This window comes from Rhinopithecus bieti, unplaced genomic scaffold (assembly GCF_001698545.2).
Source record: "Rhinopithecus bieti isolate Rb0 unplaced genomic scaffold, ASM169854v2 scaffold_1295, whole genome shotgun sequence".
Taxonomy (NCBI): Eukaryota; Metazoa; Chordata; class Mammalia; order Primates; family Cercopithecidae; genus Rhinopithecus; species Rhinopithecus bieti.
The window spans coordinates 1,409,832-1,429,418 of NW_016803880.1; the positions used below are offsets into that span (position 1 = coordinate 1,409,832).

The following is a 19,587-nucleotide window of genomic DNA, read 5'->3' on the forward strand; positions in this document are numbered from 1 at the left end:
GCTTTGTCACCCAGGCTGGAGTGCATTGGTACGATCTCGGCTCACTGCAACCTCTGCCTCTTGGGTTCAAGTGATCTCTGGCTAATTTCTGTACTTTCAGTAGAGACAGTTTCACCATGTTGGCCAGACTGGTCTCCAACTCCTGACTGCAAATGATCCACCTACCTTGGCCTCGCCAAGTCCACATTTTAGAAAAAGTTTGAGAACCACAATGTTGTTTTGCTAATACTAGTTAACCTTTGTCAAAAGACAAATACCAGGACACCTATCTGACATATTTAAAATAAAAGTGCTTCTCAGCCGGGTACGGTGGCTCACGCCTATAATCCCAGCACAGGCTAAGGCAGGCAAATCACGAGGTCAGGAGATTGAGACCATCCTGGCCAACATGGTGAAACCCTGTCTCTACTAAAAATACAAAAATTAGCTAGGCGTGGTGGTGCTTGCCTGTAAGCCCAGCTACTTGTGAGGCTGAGGCAGGAGAATCGCTTGAACCAGGGAGTCAGAGGTTGCGGTGAGCCGAGATCCTGCCACTGCACACCAGCATGGCGACAGAGTGAGACTGTGTCTCAAAAATAAATAAATAACTAGAAGTACTTTTCCACCTAAGTACTTATCAAAAGCAGATGCATCTAGAAGGTTCTAGAAGCATTTAGTATTCTGCTGCTTCATAATATATGCACATTTATCTTTTTTTTTTTTACCAAACCTTAAAATTATTTATTCAGTAAACTGTTATCTTACAACTTTGAACACCAATGTAGTGAAATTATTTTAAAGGGAATGTTTACTTGTTTTGCCAGGGAACAGTGTTGATAAAGACTGCTGAAGAACTGATGAATTTTAGTAAGGGAGAAGAAAATCTCATGGATGCACAAGTCAAAGCTATTGCTGATACTGGTGCAAATGTCGTAGTAACAGGTGGCAAAGTGGCAGACATGGCTCTTCATTATGCAAACAAATATAATATCATGTTAGTGAGGTAAGAGAAAGCCGAATTCTTTTTACCTATATCATAAATGTTTTTTTCGGTGGTGAAAACACTAAACAAAATAGACCACGACGACTGTTAATAAAGGGAAAGTATAGGTATTAGGTCAAATAGCAAAAGGACTTAGTTTGGGGAGGGGTCAGGAAACACCTCTGATAAAACATAAATTGACGCTGAGAGCTTGAAGAACCAATGACCAGATATCTGAAGAGGGAAAAGCATTCCAGGCAAAAGGAACAACTTGTCCAAGAGACTAGACACAAGCTTGGTGCGTTGCCTATCAGAGTGTGGAGTCAGGAAGATCCCTTTTAATCCATGAGCACATTTATGGTGCACACTAGACAACTTACCCGTTTCTACCTACCACCATCCCTAGTACCTAATAAAATGTGCAAAATAAATCACTCCTGTTCACAGAACATTGATTGCACAAAGTAAAGCAAAAATTTTCTATATGCTGTTGAGTTTTGTAAGGGTTTCCCTGGTGTTTTAGAACTATAAACCACTGGCATCCTAAAGTGACTTCCATTCTCGCAATTCTAGAACAATGCCATACAACACAGACTTAAGATGTGGTACTATTGGCCAGCTGGATTCACTCAGAGTCAGCAGTCAGCTTCCTGGCCTCAGTGTTCATTGCAATCCAGATGTGTTCTGAGTTAAAATCCACTGTCAAAAGAATGTGACATGGGGGCTGGTATACAGGTTCCTCTTTAATTTGAAGTTTATATGCTATCTGAAATTAAAATCAAATGGATTAAAACTTTTATTAAGGTCTTTCTGTTTTTTAAAGGCTAAACTCAAAATGGGATCTCCGAAGACTCTGTAAAACAGTTGGTGCTACAGCTCTTCCTAGATTGGTATGTATTTTGGAAAACACTGAAAGATAGTTGAACATGATGGAATTTTTATTACAACAGTCACTTTCTTACAGACACCTCCTGTCCTTGAAGAAATGGGACATTGTGACAGTGTTTGCCTCTCAGAAGTTGGAGATACTCAGGTGGTGGTTTTTAAGCATGGTATGTAGGAATGGTAAAACATGTTTAAGTGCAGGGCTTTAGCTCTTGTATTTAATCACCAAATATATTTAATTTTTTGATAGAAAAGGAAGATGGCGCCATTTCTACCATAGTACTTCGAGGCTCTACAGACAATCTGATGGATGACATAGAAAGGGCAGTAGATGATGGTGTTAATACTTTCAAAGTTCTTACAAGGGTCAGTATTAGCAATAATCTTAGTAGTTTGTAAGGTCTGAGTACTTTGTATGTTCTTAAAAGTACAGTTGGCAGACTCATGCACATCACGAGTACTTCAGAATGAGTGGTTTATATGAAATGAAGCACCCGTTTTTGTTTTTACCTAAGACTTAAGTGTTCACTGCTATTGAATATGATAGTTTCCAAAAAGGATTGTACAGAGGAGTTAACAGCAACGCAGAGCTTTTACAAACATTGTTTATGGTAGTTTTCCATTGTAATGTACTTTGAGTTGCTAAAGCAGTTCTTAGTGCTATATCTGTGGATATGCAAAAATGATATGGTGCTATTCCCATTCTTCACTTTGGTCCTTTTCATATACCAGACACCGTGCACTAAGAAAATCTGCCCCACCCACTCACTTTTACCAAATTTGTAATATGTATTTGAGTAACAATGACTGATGAAAACTCCTGTTTGGTGGGGTACTGGAATGTGAAAAGATGAGAAAACTGCGAACTGCTTTTTAGTGAATTTTGTGTGTGTGTTTTTTTTTTTGGCGGGGGGACTACGTACAGGATAAACGTCTTGTACCTGGAGGTGGAGCAACAGAAATTGAATTAGCCAAACAGATCACATCATACGGAGAGGTACAGCTTTTTCTGTATAAATTGACTTTCTTTCCATTGCTTGAATAAAAGGCAATAATTAACACATTTTTGTTTTAGACATGTCCTGGACTTGAACAGTACGCTATTAAGAAGTTTGCTGAGGCATTTGAAGCTATTCCCCGTGCACTGGCAGAAAACTCTGGAGTTAAGGCCAATGAAGTAATCTCTAAACTTTATGCAGTACATCAAGAAGGAAATAAAAATGTTGGATTAGATATTGAGGTATTTGAAAAAACACTGAACTTAAATTGCTTTATTTGGGGAATACACAACCTAAAAATAGTGTGAGTTTAAAAGTATCAATGAGAAACAGTGTTCTGATTTGGGAGCAGATTATTTTCTTAGTTTTTACATAGTTTGTCTGATGGAAGAATGTTTCATTTTCCTTCTGTTTTATTGATAGCCTTCTGTTCTGTAGTGTGTAATCAGCCCAGTTCTGTAGCCATTGATTCAACCAACCACAGATTGAAATATTTGGAAAAACTAAACACATTTAAAAATACAGTATAACAACTATTTACACTGTCATATAATTAATCTGGAGATGATTTAAAGTATATACGAGGATGCGCATAGATTATATCCAAACACCATGCCATTTTATGTAATGGATTTGAGCATCCACGGATTTTGGCATCCTTGGGGGTCCTGGAACCAATCCTCACATACTAAAGGATGACTCTGTAAGGTAGTACTGTGCTTGGTTACTTTCCAGTACTATTTAAGGAGCTATGTGGGGCTTTTTGTTAGGTATAAACATTTTCACATAAGAGGATTTTAAATGAAAGGATGAAAATTGTGCTTTGACAGGCTGAAGTCCCTGCTGTAAAGGACATGTTGGAAGCTGGTATTCTAGATACTTACCTGGGAAAATATTGGGCTATCAAACTCGCTACTAATGCTGCAGTCACTGTACTTAGAGTGGATCAGGTGAGCAAAGTGAAATTTTGATCTTTAAAAATACTTATTTGCATATGGTTTAATAGTATATTTTCCCAGAACTAGAACATAGCATAGTTCTAATTCAAAGGATTCTTAGTCCTCACTCCTCACATATTAGACACTATGTGCCCCCCTCCGTTTTTTTTTCTTCTATTATAAATTGTATTGAATATATTACAACTAATTTAAAATGGACATCTTTCTACTGAAAGAATCCTTTGCCATTTTAAGTTGGAATCAGTGGAACAAATGTAAGTTAAATATAACTTTCAAACCTTTTAGCCTTAGAACCCCTTTGTACAAATAATTTAGAGAGTAAATTTAATGTGTAATACTAACATGGAATTTGGAAGGACCATAAAGCCCTCAAGCAGACATTGCAGACCACCAACCTGAAGGAAAATGGAGTCTCTGGCTGTCTGCAGATAAGAGGACTGGGCATTGAAAATTTTTTCTGCTATGACAAATTATAGCTTGAGGTACTAAAAGATGTTAAAGGTGTTTAAAAATCATATTTCTACTTTTTTTTGAACTGTGGTAGACTGTTCTATATATAGAAGTAAACCTGAAATCATAATTATTTTTCCAAAAGGCATTTTCTGGCAAACTTAATACATTTCCCCACAAAATTTCAGAAGTAATTAATAAGCAATGACTATTTATAAGTACTTAATAGAAAATTTTAATTTGCTAGAGGGACAGTATAAATCCATTAGGTAAAAGTCATGTCATATTAAAGTTGGAGTAAGTCCTAAGTAGAAATGAGTGGAAAGATAATTCAACTTTTAAGTACAGTAAGGACCAGTTGGTTTTAATTATAACAAATTTATTGGAAGAACTATGATAGCAAGAGATAACCAAAAAGAACTGGATATTTGGTTTCAAGTCACTGGAAATAAGCAGAAACTAGATGTTTGGGTACCAGATTAACAGGGGTTTCTCTATCAGCTNAATCATATTTCTACTTTTTTTTGAACTGTGGTAGACTGTTCTATATATAGAAGTAAACCTGAAATCATAATTATTTTCCAAAAGGCATTTTCTGGCAAACTTAATACATTTCCCCACAAAATTTCAGAAGTAATTAATAAGCAATGACTATTTATAAGTACTTAATAGAAAATTTTAATTTGCTAGAGGGACAGTATAAATCCATTAGGTAAAAGTCATGTCATATTAAAGTTGGAGTAAGTCCTAAGTAGAAATGAGTGGAAAGATAATTCAACTTTTAAGTACAGTAAGGACCAGTTGGTTTTAATTATAACAAATTTATTGGAAGAACTATGATAGCAAGAGATAACCAAAAGAACTGGATATTTGGTTTCAAGTCACTGGAAATAAGCAGAAACTAGATGTTTGGGTACCAGATTAACAGGGGTTTCTCTATCAGCTTATTAGGTGATTTTCAATGGAAGAGTATGTTTGAGTTTTTAAATAAATAGAGACCTAAGGAAATACTTATTCTAGAAATTAGAATGTGGCTAAGAATAAAAGGGGAAACCAAAAATAGCAGGGACTTAAGAAGCTAAGTAGACTGCAGCATAAGGTACGCAAAAATTGCAACTGAGTTAGGAACTGAATGTCAATTATTTCCAAGCAAGACAATAACCACCACCCTTGGTCACAAAGGCACTTGGAATTTTGGCTTTAAACTAGGAACTCTGCTTTATCTTATGGTAGGGGAAGTTGTTGGTTGATCTGTTCCCCTAGTCTTTGCACTCTGTGTAAAGTATGTATCTAAAGAACCCATCCAACTATACTAACCAGTTTGTGTATATAGTGTATAGTATAATGAACCTCAATTTGTATAGTATATATTCTAGAAAAGGAATTGCACATCAAGCTTTAAGCATTAGATAGTGTAGTACGGGCTGGATTAATCTTTGTTCGAATGTCTATTTCACTAGTTCTCAAAGTATGGTCCCAAAATAGCATCAACATCACCTGAGAACTTGTTAGAATGACAGATTCTCAGCCAGGTATGGTGGCTCACACCTGTAATCCCAGTTATGCAGGAGGCTGAGGTGGGAGGATCACTTGAGCCCGGGAGTAGAAGGCTGCAGTGAGCTATGATCAGATCATGGCACTCCAGCCTGGTTGACAGAGTGATACTCCATCTTTTAAAAAACTAAAAATAAATAAGAAATACAGATTCTCGGAGGCCGGGCACGGTGGCTCACGCCTGTAATCCCAGCACTTTGGGAGGCCGAGGCAGTTGGATCACAAGGTCAGGAGATCGAGACCATCCTGGCTAACGTGGTGAAACCCCATCTCTACTGAAAAAACAAAAAATTAGCTGGGTGTGGTGGCAGATGCCTGTAGTCCCAGCTACTTGGGTGACTGAGGCAGGAGAATGGTGTGAACCTGGGAGGCAGAGCTTGCAGTGAGCATAGATGGCGCCACTGCACTCCAGCCTGGGCAACAGACTCAGACTCCGTCTCAAAAAAAAGAGAAGAAATACAGATTCTTGGATTTCACTCCAGACCCAGTGATACCAGAAATGTTGGAAGAAGCCTAGCAGTCTGTTTTAATGAGCACTCTGTCTGATTATGGTGCCCACTAAAATTTGTGAACTACTTGTTTTAGTTATTTTATTTATTTATTTATTTTTTATTATTTTGAGATGGAGTCTCGCTCTGTCGCCAGGCTGGAGTGCAGTGGCGTGATCTCAGTTCACTGCAACCTCCACTTCCCTGGTTCAACCGATTCTCCTGCCTCAGCCTCCCAAGTAGCTGGCACTACAGGCACATGCCACCACGCCCACTTAATTTTTTTTTGTAATTTTAGTAGAGATGGGGTTTCACCATGTTGGCCAGGATGGTCTCGATCTCTTGACCTTGTGATCCGCCCACCTCAGCTGCCCAAAGTGCTGGGATTACAGGTGTGAGCCACCACACCCGGCTTTCAGTTACTTTTTCAAATCAAGGTGCACTTAGGTTCTAAAATTACGCTTAATGCCTTTAATTCAGTCTGAAATTACCCTCAATCAGTAACATGTTACTCTGAGAATTTCAGGTTTAGGTATCTTTGTTGTTGTTGTTTTTGTTGTTGTGATAAGGTCTTACTCTATCACCCAGGTTGGAGTACAGTGGCACAATCATAATAAGCTCCCCACAACCTCAAAATCCTGAGTTCCAGTGATTCTCCTGCCTTAGCATCCTGAATAGCTGGGACTGTAGGCAGGTGCTGTCATGGTTGGCTGATTTTATGTGTGTATATATATATATATATTTTATATATATATATTTTTTTAGTTTTTGTAGACTGGGTCTCTTTGTTGCCGAGGCTGGTCTCAAACTCCTGGCCTCAAACCTTGGCCTCCTAAAGTGCTAGGATTACAGGCATGAGCCACTGTGCACAGCTTATGTTTGCAGATGGTAATTAAGATGTTTTCTGGCTGAGCACAGTGGCTCAGGCCTGTAATCCCAACACTTTGGGAGGCCGAGTTGGGTGGATCATGCAGGAGTTTGAGACCAGCCTGGCCAACATGGTGAAACCCCATCTGTTCTAAAAATAAAAAATTAGCCAGGCATGGTGGCAGGCACCTGTAAACTCAGTTACTTGGGAGGCTGAGGCAGAAGAATTGCTTGAACCCAGGAGGCAGAGGTTGCATTGAGGCAAGATTGCGCCACTGCACTCTCTAGCCTGGGCAACAGAGCAAGACTCTGTCTCAAAAAAAAAAAACTAAAACCCATTTTATTTTAGATAAAGGTGAGGTTTGTGGTGCTTTTTTTAAGTTGGGAACTAAGGGCTTAGATTTTTGTTTATGAAAACCGGATGCTTTGAATGTTTCTCATTTACAGGTTTTGGAAAATTTCAGTGTTAAACTTTGTATATATTTATGTATCAACTATTTTAGATTATAATGGCAAAGGTGGCAGGTGGACCTAAAGCTCCTAAACCACAAGGAAATTGGGACAGAGATGGTTGGCAAGACGAATCTCATATATAAATAGCAAATCAGGTGCCAAACTGACTGACCGACTTATACTAGTGATGCATGCACATATTTTCACTTTCAGCTTTTTCAGTTATTGAAGTGCATGTCTTGGAATGTTCACTAATCTGTGTGGATTTTGTTGCAGTTATCCACAAAAGCAGTAAACCTCATGCTGCTGAAAGTTTACAATTGAATTTCTAACAAGGGAGCTAGCAAACTGCTGTAGTGTTTTATATGCAGTACATAATTATATCAAGAAGATTGCTTAATCTTAAATCATGCTAATAGAAGCATTCTTTTCATTCTAAAGGTTGAGTTTATAAGCATACTTTTGTGTGATTCTTTTTTATGCAGATCATCATGGCAAAACCAGCTGGTGGGCCCAAGCCTCCAAGTGGGAAGAAAGACTGGGATGATGACCAAAATGATTGAAGTTGGCTTAATTTTTACTGTAGGTGAAGGCTGTATTTGTAGTAGTACTCTAAGAATCGCCTGATGTTTTCTTATTCTCCTTAAATTAAGAGGTATTTTGTGTTTGTATTCTTGGCTGGATGTTATAATAAACATATTGTTACTGTCAAAGCCTTACTGTCTAATGACCACGGTTATTGGCTCTAAATGACTTGTGTTCCTCTCAACCTTGTTAATCACATCAGCTGTGGGACTTAAGGCAAGTCATTTATGTAAGTAGAGGCCTGTTACCCATGTGTATCTGGTCTACTGCCTGTGTGTGTAAATAAGTTATTGGAAAACAGCCATGCTCATACCATTACATATTGTCTGCAGTTGCTTTCTAACAAGGGAGTGGCAGAATTAAGTATTTTTAACAGAGACCAAATGGGCCTACAAAGCCTAAAATATTTACTATCTGGCCCTCTACAGGAAAGGTCTGTCAACACCTGGACTAGATTTCCAGAGTATTTTTGTCACAGCTCTGGAATGCCTTACTCAAGGTGACTTGTTTCAATAGCAATTAATAATTTGTTGAATGGAAGACACTCTACTTAGCAAAGTACCAAAAAATGCTTATAACTGAAAATAGATCTCCTGACATGTACAAAATTAAGTCCGTTTTCATAAAGCAGATCCTATTTTGTTACAATCAGGAGTGTTGAAAAAGCCAAGAACATTATAAATAAATTATTATAAATTATACTGAATTTTATAGGACATGTGCTACTATACGTGTTGGTTATGTAAGGTCCTCAATACTGTTTGAAATTGTGTGTGTATATATTTTTCCTTGAGACAGGGTGTTGCTCTGTCGCACAAGCTGGAGTGCAGTGGTGAAAGCTCAGCTCACTGCAACCTCCACTCTTGGGCTCAGGCAATCCACTTATCTCAGCCTCCTGAAAAGGGTCTCACTGTGTTACCCAGGCTGGTCTCAAACTCCCGGGCTCAAGGTTTCTACTGCCTTGACCTCCCAGAGTGCTATTACAAGCATAAGCCACCATGCCAGCCTGTTTTTAGTATTCTTTCCAAGAGATTTTAGAAGCAATATGACTGACTGGGTCTTACATAAACTCAACAGGTGTTAGGAATGATACAACTCTCATTACTGCCACAGCAGGTTAGAAGTGTTCATTGTATGTCGAAGTCGTCCTCATGTAGAACCTTTCAAGAAGTTCAGAGAGGCTTGGTGTCCCTAAGCTCTTTGCATTGCATGTAACTCAAACACTGGCTGACTTGGAACAGTTCGCAGGCTTTCTCTGGTATGCTGGTATTAAGGGGTTTGGTACCCAATTATACTCACAGGAGTGAGACTAGTTTGTCTTAATCTGTCCCAGATCAGTTGACCACTGGCACAGAGCAAATACAGAGTAAGGCCTTATGTACCCCAGCTTATGCACACTGGCATCAGGATTATAAAGAAACATTCCTCCCATTTATATTCTGCTGTCAGTATAGATTCTTATAAAATTAACAGACTTGTAATGAAGCTTCATTAGCCCATCTGATGAAACATTTTTTAAAGTGTTACCTAGTAGGGTAAGTCAGTAGAAGTTAAAATCTCAGTAATAAAACAAGATTTTAGGTAAGTCAGTTTATTGATGTGTTGTGATCCATCACCCAGACATTAAACACAGAGGACTTAAGTAAGTCAGGATTTGCTTTCCAGAAACGAAGCAGGAATTAAAACCACCATGACAATACAAAACCTTTGTAAATTTTTAGGTATTTTCCCTTCAATATTCAAATAAACATGATTTCTTCTGGCATGTATTTCATGTTAAGTGAACATGATTTTAATTAGTTTTTACTTTTTTATTGTTATTTCAGCCATTATAAAAGCCATAAATGTGTTTCCAGAAAAAGTACTTTTGATACTATTACAGTATTCTCTCATAAAATAGGAGGTACGCCTGTGAGTTTAGTACTTTAGTTGTAGGCACAGCTTGTACATGTGTGTCGCTGATGTGAAACCACTGCCCTTTTGATTCCATTTCAAAATCTGTCAAGAGGAAATGAAAAATCAAACAGAAATGCAAAGATTCAAGTTCATTACTTTTTGGTGTTGCCATAATCTGCTGAGTGCCTGAATTTTCCAAGACATCTTACCTTGTGGAATATCACCGTGAAGAACAAGATTAGAGAGATGACTGTTTGCAGTTCTTGCCTTGGCATAGGCAGTGTAATGCCCCGACCTCATTGTACCACTGTGTTCAACAATTCCATATAAGGAATAGAGTACCCTTGTATTTTCTTCTGCAACATTCTTTAAAAATGAGTAGAATCCAAAAGTTAGTTCAAGTTCCATTTACACAGATGTCATTGGCAAGGCAAGTTTACACTATGCAAAGGGTCTTTAACCATTACTTTGAGAGTGCAGAAATCACTCCTGAGTCTACTCTTCTCCATACCTCTTCTCAGCCTGAGACACTTCCGGTTTTATTATAAATTTACCAAAGTTCCCCTGCTAGAAAAGTCATACCCATAGGCCACTTGATGCCGTTACCTGGCTCAGATACCAAATAAGTGAATTCAACTTGCCAGTTTCTTTAGGAGCCTGAGGATAATTCCAAAATACCTTAACAACCCTAGCTATTAACAACCCTGAATACCCTGTTTAAAAGACAAGCCCTGAACAGGAAGAGGACAGCATTTTAGGTTGTGCCAAAAATTACCCCTTACATCTTTAAATGTCCCCAAGGGAGTTGGTGAGAAGCACATTCAACCTCTCAAGTGTTCACTTTCCCCACCAGAGGGTGCAGTCTGCTTATTCTTTCAGGACTCCATATGCCATAGGGCTGGTAATAGGAACAGGCATTCTCTGGGCCAGGAGCCACTTTTCAGACAACTATTTTATGTTCTCATGTAAAAAGTTCGTAACATGCATCACTGCCCTTCAGTAGTACTGTCTCAACTTCCCAATCTGTGCCTCCATATTCACTGAAGAACTTAGTTAGTACTTCTCCGTCCATCTATGATCCTCACAGGACTTTAAATGCCATTCCATTTTAGCCAACCACAACCAGGACTAAAGTCTGGGCTTGTTATCACTCAGAATTGTTCAACTTCATAAAATGTTTTTTGAGACAGGGTCTCTGTCACCCAGACTGGAGTGCAGCGGTATGATATCGGCTCAATGCAACCTTTGCCTCCTGGGCTCAAGTGGTCCTTCAACTTCATAAAATCCTTTTTGAGACAGGGTCTCACTCCATCACCCAGGCTGTAGTGCAGTGGTGTGATCTCGGCTCAATGCAACCTCTGCCTCCTGGGCTCAAGTGATCCTCCCGCCTCAGCCTCTGGAATAGTTGGGACTACAGGTGCACACCACCATGACCTGCTAAATGAATTTTTTGTAGAGACGGGGTTTCAGCATATTGCCCAGGTTGGTCTCAAACTCCTGAGCTCAAGGGACATAAATCTTTTTAGTCTTAGTCCACAAGTCTTCTATTTATTCAACTCTCATCTCACCTATTCTGTACTCTTTAACCTAACAGGATCTCCAATGCTCATATTCTCCTTGCTTATGAAGACTTTTGGCTTCATTCCTGATATGGTTTGGCTGTGTCCCCACCCAAATCTCATCTTGAGTTGTAGCTCCCATAATTCCCACATGTGGTGGGGACCTGTTGGGAGGTAACTGAATCATGGGAGGAGGTCTTTCCCATGCTTATTCTTGATAATGAATAAGCCTCACAAGATCTGATGGTTTCATAAGGGAGAGTTTCCCTGCACATGCTCTTGCTTTGCCTGCTGCCATCCATGTAAAAGTGACTTGCTCCTCTTTGCCTTCCGTCGTGATTGTGAGGCCTCCCCAGCCATATGGAACTGTAAGTCCAGTAAACCTCTTTCTTTTGTAAATTGCCCAGTCTTGGGTATATCTTTATCAGCAGCATGGAAACTGACTAATACAATTCCCCATATGTAGTCTAGACCATCACTATTCAAACTGTGGTCCATGAACAGCTAATATCAGCATCACCTGAGAGTTTACATTAAAGATGCAGAATTTTTGATCCCATGCCAGACCTACAGAATCAAAATTTGTAGGTATGATTCCTACATACACATTAAAATTTGGGAACTTGAACCACATGTATCACTTACAAATGATATCCTCCCAATACTCACCACCAGCTTTGCCACCATATCCAATTCATCACAAAACCTCACCCTGAATCCTATAATGTACCTGCCATGCCCCAAATCCAGACAGCCGCTACTGCTAAGAAACAAAACTATAACATATGATCATGTACGTTGTCATAGTCCTCAATGTGACTATAATCTTATAAATTGTCCTTAGCTGCCTCTTCCATTATGCCCTTCACAGCTACTGGCCCAGACATTTTTTTTTTTTTTTTTTTGAGTTTCTTGCTGTCATCTAGGCAGGAGTGCAGTGATGCAATCTCGGCTCACTACAGCTCTGCCTCCTGGGTTCCAGCGATTCTCCTTCCTCAGCCTCCCAAGTAGCTGGGATTACAGGCGCACACCACCATGCCTGGCTAATTTTTGTATTTTCAGTAGAGACAGGGTTTTATCATGTTGGCCAGGCTGATCTCGAACTCCTGACCTCAAGTGAGTCAACTGCCTTGGCCTCCCAAAGTGATGGCATTACAGGTGTGCGCCACCACGCCCAGCCCCAAATTCTTCAACACGGAGATTCTTTGAGATCCTTTGTGGCGTCCTCACTTTCTACCCCTGCCTATTCCACGCAGATACTTAGGAGGGTCCTGTCATTGGCCATCTCCTCTTTCTCTCTTCGGACACTATACACAAGGGATCCCATCTTCTCATATTTTAAACCACCACATATGTACTGATTTCTAAATCTTTGCCCTGGGCCCATCCTAACCTCTCTGCTGTAGGTCTCAGATATGTATATCCAAATGTTTTCTAGACTAAGCACATTAATTTCTCAAAGGTATCTGACACTCAAATGTATCTAACACTCAAGTTATTATCTTTTTTCTACCTGCTTTTCTCAACCTGCTTTTCTCCCTATATTTCCTACCTCAATTTACAGCACTCCCATCCGTCAAGCCAGGCCTCAGGAATCATCCTCAACCCTTTCTCTGACACCCTCAGCATCCACTTACAAAAGGCATCTGCCTCACCTTCCACTCTCAATCAGTCATTAAGTCTGGTTAATTCTACCTCCTGAAGTAGTCCTCCTATCTCCCCATCTCCTGCCAAACTTTAAGCCCTCACCAACTACTGGCTGAATTAATGCAACAGCCACCTAACTCATTTCCCCACCTCTAGTCTTTCCCTCCTAAAATCCAGCCTCCATATGTCAGTAAGTAACCTATGTCACATGCAGATCTGACCATGCCACCCAATGCTTTAAACTCCTCAGGGCTCCCCATTGTATACCTAATGAAGTCCAAGTTCCACACCATGAGAACTCTCCAAACCTTCATTCCTATCTCACTTCTCCGGCTTCATTTCTCAACTCCCTCATACCTTGTACTGTAAACTCTAGAACTACATACATTACCAGTCTCTGGCACTCACCATCCTATTTTACACTGTTGCCTTTACTCCTGCTGTTCCTTCTGCCTGCAAAACTCATTTCATCTTGATTCATCATACTTTTACGCCTTCTTTAAATATAGTTGAGGCATGGTTTACTTTACAAAGCCATTCCTGAACCACCAACATGCTGGGTTAAGTGTATACCACCCCTGATCTATGTTCACCAGCCTTAATATTCAACCACATTAAACTGAGATTATTCATTAATAGATGTGCTCACCTTCAGTTTTATGCCTTCAGCTCACAAGACAATGTGTGCCATAATAAAGGGGATTCTAAACGTTGAACTGAAATAACCCATTCTTCAAAATGATTCATCACTAATCTTCAAATTATAAAGGTACAATGATCGAAGACCCACTCTCCTCAATAATTGTTATCAACTTCATACTTAAGTGAGTTGCTACTGGAGCATTAGGTAAGTAAGCTATGATTTGACTTTAAAGGACTTTCCTGAAAAAGATCACTTTCACTTACCTTACATTTAAGGGTGCAAAAAGGAGCCAAATCTAAGATTTCCGGAAACTTTATGTGTTTGTTAACTTTGCGTAGGTTAAAACCAGCCTAAAAGAGAAGTATAACAGATTGACTTCTTTTCCTGGAAAAGCAATACAGGTTAAGTAAACCAAAGTCCCCTCTGATGTCCAAAAGAATATCAACATTAAGTCCTAGTTCAATTTTCTTTGGAGACTCAATTCTTTCTGACCACTAACTGGTTCAAAGTTGGTTTGCTTTTGCTAAGTGCACATGTATCACACAAAAAACACACATCAACACATTAAGAAAGCTATTTCCAGCTGGGCACGATGGCACATGCCTGTAATCCCAGCACTGTGGGAAGCTGAGGCAGGAAGATCACTTGAGCCCAGGAGTTCGAGACCAGCCTGAGCAACACAGTGAGACTCTGTCTCTACAAGAAAATTAAAAAATTAGCTGGACATGGTGGTAGCCACCTACGATAGAGTCTGAGGTGGGAGGACTGCTTGAGACCGGGAGGTCAAAGCTTCAGCAAGCCACGATCGTGTCATTGCATACCAGCCTGGGTGACAGAACAAGACCGTTTCAAAAAGAAGAAAAAAACTGTTCTCGTGAGAAAATTCTCAATGTTTCTGCTTCAGTCATCCAGAAATGCCAGATTAGACCAGAGGTTCTGAGTGCTTAAAACTCAGCGATAGCATAATACTTTTCTGTGAAACATGCACTCTCAGCCTCATGCTCGAACCAAGCTTAGTGAATTGCTAATAAAGGCCCATCCAATTACTCAAGCCCATACCAACCACAAGGGGAAAAACGTTCTGAAGATACTGAAAGTACTTTCGGAATTTGGAACACAGTTTAGAAGTTATACAGCTATAGCAAACGTTTTCCAGAAAAGACGAGGTCACCAAAATGATGACAATCTGAGGCACCAATGTCTTTTCATCAAGGGTCCATAAAAATAAGATGCCACACACAAAACAGAAAAGATCAGCTAATACTCCTAAGCATGAGATATATGTAATACACCAGTCTTTTGTTTTATTTAACCTGAAATAAAAGTAAGATGCCAATCTTACTAAAAAGAAGAACATGAGTTCTAGGAAATCTGAGGAGATTGTGCCTCCACCTTCACATGCGCCTCTGCCTAGCCCCTATTTTTTTCCCTTTCTGACTTCATTGACATTAGAGTTAAGAAACAACAGAAAACCAAAGTAACATAGTAATATGTTGAGACAGTACTGAATAAAATAGGTAATAAACAAAGTAGGTGTTACATATTTAAAACAAATTTTGGGTAACAAGGAATACCTGCTGAAATCTCTTTAAATGAAGAGTGAGAACAGGAGGAGCAAGAGAAATTAGCATCTGCTTTTTGGCATTGGTATAAACATGCTTCCTTTCACCTAAAGAAAAGAAGAAATTTTTAATGGTGAAAATCATTTTAGACCCCTACAGCATTCAGGTTTGCTATAAAATCATTTCAAACATCTAAAGCAAGGATCAGTAAGCTTTTTCTATGAAGGACCAGATAACAAACACTGTAGAATTTGTGGAGTAAGAGGCAAAATCAAAGATATTTTATAGGTATTTATATGAGATTAAAATGTCCATAAATTATTACTGATGAAATCAAAATACTGTAATAACTGAGAATGATTACAATCAAAGAGAAAAGTGGAATTACTGTGGAAAGACACAATATTTTGGTTAATGAGGTTCAAAGTTTAGTATATTCCATCATATCAAATACTTTGCAAATGTTCACCTATAAAAAATATTTTTTAGGCTGGGTGCGATGGCTCACGCCTGTAATCCCAAGACTTTGGGAGACCTAGGCGGGCAAATCACTTGAGGTTAGGGTTCGAGACCAGGCTGGCCAACGTGGCGAAACCCTATCTCTACTAAAAATACAAAAATTAGCCAGGTGTGGTGGTGGGTGCCTGTAGTCCCAGCTACTTGGGAGGCTGAGGCAGGAAAATGTCTTGAACCTGGGAGGTAGAGACTGCAGTGAGCTGAGACTGGCCACTGCACTTTAGCCTGGGAGACAGGGCAGGACTCTGTCTCAAAAAAAAAAAAAATATATATATATATATATACACACACACACACACATACACACACACACACACATACCACACACATATATATATGTATGGTCTCTGAGCTGATATATATATAGACAGAAAGTAAGCCCATTCTTGTATGGTCTCTGAGCTGATACATATCTATATATATACACACACACACATATAATATTTATATATACACATACACACACAAAAACAGCCTTACTTTTTGTCTCTACATACAAATAAATAAAATTTTACTTAGAATTTTAAAATGTTTCAACAATTCTAGTAAAAATCCTTAGGAATCCATGGCCCCTCCACATCCTATTTACCCAAACTCAAAAAAAAAAAGGCAGTGGGGAGATAAGGGAAATTGTCAGTATGTTTCTTTTTCCCATTTGAGGAAGACTGTAAGAAAGCACTGTCTTCCCAGAGCTTTGCACTGGGCATGTCACATTAGTTCATTGATAAATTCAAGTGTGGCATACTGGGTGCAAAGGAGGTAAGGGTGGTAAAAAAGAGCCACTGTGTGTAAGGATGCTGTGGTGACTGTATTCCAAGGGGATAATTTACCCACAGGGAGAGATGTCAGGGAGAAAACTGTCCCATTTAACTGCTGCTGGGATGTCATAGTGTATTAGCCAATTCAGTAAAGTCCTACTTCTTCCATCCTTCTATTAAAATATCTACAAAGAAGAGGACACTTATTCATGCCATCCAAATCCCGATACAATTAGAATAGGAGCACTCTACCTATGTAGGGCAAAATGTGCCCCTGAATATTAATTTTACATACAGTGAGAGCATTAAAATACCTTTCATATTTGCCTTTGGTCCATTACACTGTCTCCGTGTGCATACTTCACAAAGCAGTTTATTCGCATCTCGAAGTTTCTCGTTACGGGTGAACTGATATAAACAATGTTGGATTGAACACTCATCGGTATTGAAAACTTCCCTGTTTGCAAGAGTACAGAAAGCAGTTTCTGGATCTTCATTTACAACCTCATACATCTTTGTTCCAGGAGTATGACTATCATTCAGAATCTCTATATTTATTTCATCAGGATGAAGAGCAGCATTCAAATTTAGGTTTTTGAAACCATTGGAAATGTCCACTTCTCCATTGCTCGCTTCCATTAGGTAGGCACCATTTAAATTCCTAGTACATTCAGTGGGAGAAGATGTTAAAACCTCCAGATCATTATCCATGTTGATATTTTTCATATCGACTTCCTCTGTGGATTTTTGATTGTCAGTTACACTTTCTATCATTTTTTCTTGGCCATTCAAATCTTTCTGGTTGACACAATATTCTTTATGCATAACACCCTCTTGTGAAATATGGTTGGATTTAATATTTACTTCTCCTTGAAGTGACATTTCAGCTTCATATTCATTATCTTCAGGATGGTCAATAGTACAAATATCATTTAAATGAAGAACTTTTCCTTGAATTTTTTGTTGTCTTCGTTGGTTCTGGGTAAAAAGTATAAGGTATTAAAAAATAAAGAAAGAGAAAGAAAGAGAGGGAGAAAAGGAGGAAGAGAGACAAAGGAAGAAAGAGAAAGCACATACATGTACTATATCCAGTTTTGTTGCTTGTCAGTCAAAAATAATTTCCTAAGGAAGAGTTCACTCTCACAATCTGATCCTAAAAAGTTCCTTTACTACCAAGGATCGAATAAATTATGAAGAAATTGGCTGGGCATGGTGGCTAACACCTGTAATCCTAGCACTGTGGAAGGTCAAAGCAAGAGGATCACAAGAGACCACTTGAGGAGTCTGGGACAAGCCTGGGCAACATACTGAGACCCCATCTCTAAAAAAAAATAAAAATAAAAATTAGCTGGGCACGTTGGTGTGCACCTGTAGTCCCAGCTACTCAGCAGGTTGAGGCAGGAGGATCACTTGAGCCCAGGAATTCAAGATTACTGTGAGCTATGATCACGCACACCATACTCCAGCCTAGGTGGCAGAGCAAGACTCTGTCTCAAAAAATAAATAAATAAATTATGAAGAAAAGTTATTTAGGCCAGGTGCAGTGGCTCACACCTGCAATCCCAACACTTTGGGAGGCTGAAGAGGGCGTCTCACTTGAGATGAGGAGTCTGAAACCAGCCTGGCCTACATGGTGAAACCCCATCTCTACTAAAAATACAAAAATTAGCCAGGCATGCCTGTAACGCATCCATGGGTGGTGCGTGCCTGTTGTCCCAGCTACTCAGGAGACTGAGAAAAGAGAATCGCTCGAACATGGGAGGTGGGGGTTGCAGTGAGCTGAGACCACACCACTGCACTCCAGCCTGGGCAACAGAGTGACTCTTCCCAAAAAAAAAAGAAAGAAAAAGTTATTTAAACGAAATCAGGAATAAACCATCACCAACCATCAAAAAAGCACCCTATTGCAGAAATAAAAATACGCAAGACATGGTCTCTGTGCTAAGAGAAGTAATCCAGGCAGAGTAATAAGACTGTTAAACCCAGGCAGTCAAATGTTATACCATATGGTGGGTCTGACTACACACCTAACAGAAAGAAATATATCCACATGAGTTACTGGGTCAAGGTTTCACTGAGATTAAAAAAAAAAAAAACAAACTGAAAGAACTCAAGGATGTACAAGTACAGTGTAGATTGGTCAGAGGAATGGACAAAAGTATTCTGAGAAAAAAATGGCCTGAAGTTAACAAAGAAGCAAGGCAGCCACACTTACAGAAGAGAGTGAAGAACTTTTCCCTTTAAATCACTCTTGCCACTTGCAACCTACTTCCAAACAGAGAGGAAAAGAAGGCATTTCATCAAGATTCCTGTTACTGAAATGCCTAAAAACCCAAAGGGGTTAGCATTTCTGGTTGTAACTGAAAGAACAACCCGCGTGAGGCTACTCTGTAATACCAGAAGAATGAAGGGCAGCCAACAGGATGGGACCCAAACATTTTCTGAAGTGTTTCCGTAAAAACAGAGGAATGCGTGAATAAAACATGAGAAAAGAATATAAGCAAAAACGTCAAAGAAAATGAAACACAAATGGCTCTGAAACATAAAAATATGCTTAATCTAATTTATATTAAAATAAATGCAAAATAAAACTGCACTGACATAATATTTTCCATCTAACACATCAATCAAAATCTGGAAGTTTGATAACACACAGCTGTCAAGGGTCAGGAGCAGCCTTTGTGAAGGACAATTAGTATCAACCAAAACTACAAATGCAATCCCTCTTCTCAAAATTTATCCTACAGATGACACATGTGTAGGGTTATTCACTAGAGCATTGACCATTATAGCAAAAGACTAGAAA

At 39.2% G+C, this 19,587-nt stretch overlaps 2 protein-coding genes across 3 annotated transcripts in view; one reads left to right on the forward strand and one right to left on the reverse strand.

Moving 5' to 3' along the window:
* Nucleotides 1–8,328, forward strand: part of CCT8 (chaperonin containing TCP1 subunit 8) — a 22,133-nt gene extending 13,805 nt beyond the window's left edge. Inside the window, exons 8-15 of one of the 2 annotated variants that reach the window (XM_017856296.1) lie at nucleotides 804–982; nucleotides 1,785–1,851; nucleotides 1,926–2,013; nucleotides 2,097–2,212; nucleotides 2,772–2,843; nucleotides 2,922–3,086; nucleotides 3,675–3,794; nucleotides 8,101–8,328. In XM_017856296.1, the coding sequence (XP_017711785.1) occupies nucleotides 804–982; nucleotides 1,785–1,851; nucleotides 1,926–2,013; nucleotides 2,097–2,212; nucleotides 2,772–2,843; nucleotides 2,922–3,086; nucleotides 3,675–3,794; nucleotides 8,101–8,178 (885 nt within the window). In that variant the 3' untranslated portion in view covers nucleotides 8,179–8,328. Of the gene's footprint in view, nucleotides 1–803; nucleotides 983–1,784; nucleotides 1,852–1,925; nucleotides 2,014–2,096; nucleotides 2,213–2,771; nucleotides 2,844–2,921; nucleotides 3,087–3,674; nucleotides 3,795–7,665; nucleotides 8,056–8,100 lie in introns of those variants that run through there. The other variant, XM_017856286.1, reaches the window with a different exon arrangement.
* Nucleotides 8,329–9,780: 1,452 nt separating this feature from the next.
* The window catches only part of USP16 (ubiquitin specific peptidase 16), a 35,685-nt gene continuing 25,878 nt past the window's right edge, over nucleotides 9,781–19,587 (reverse strand). Inside the window, 5 exon segments of the mRNA XM_017856309.1 lie at nucleotides 9,781–10,198; nucleotides 10,306–10,462; nucleotides 14,209–14,295; nucleotides 15,520–15,614; nucleotides 17,096–17,759. Coding sequence (XP_017711798.1) covers nucleotides 10,077–10,198; nucleotides 10,306–10,462; nucleotides 14,209–14,295; nucleotides 15,520–15,614; nucleotides 17,096–17,759 — 1,125 coding nt within the window. The 3' untranslated portion in view covers nucleotides 9,781–10,076.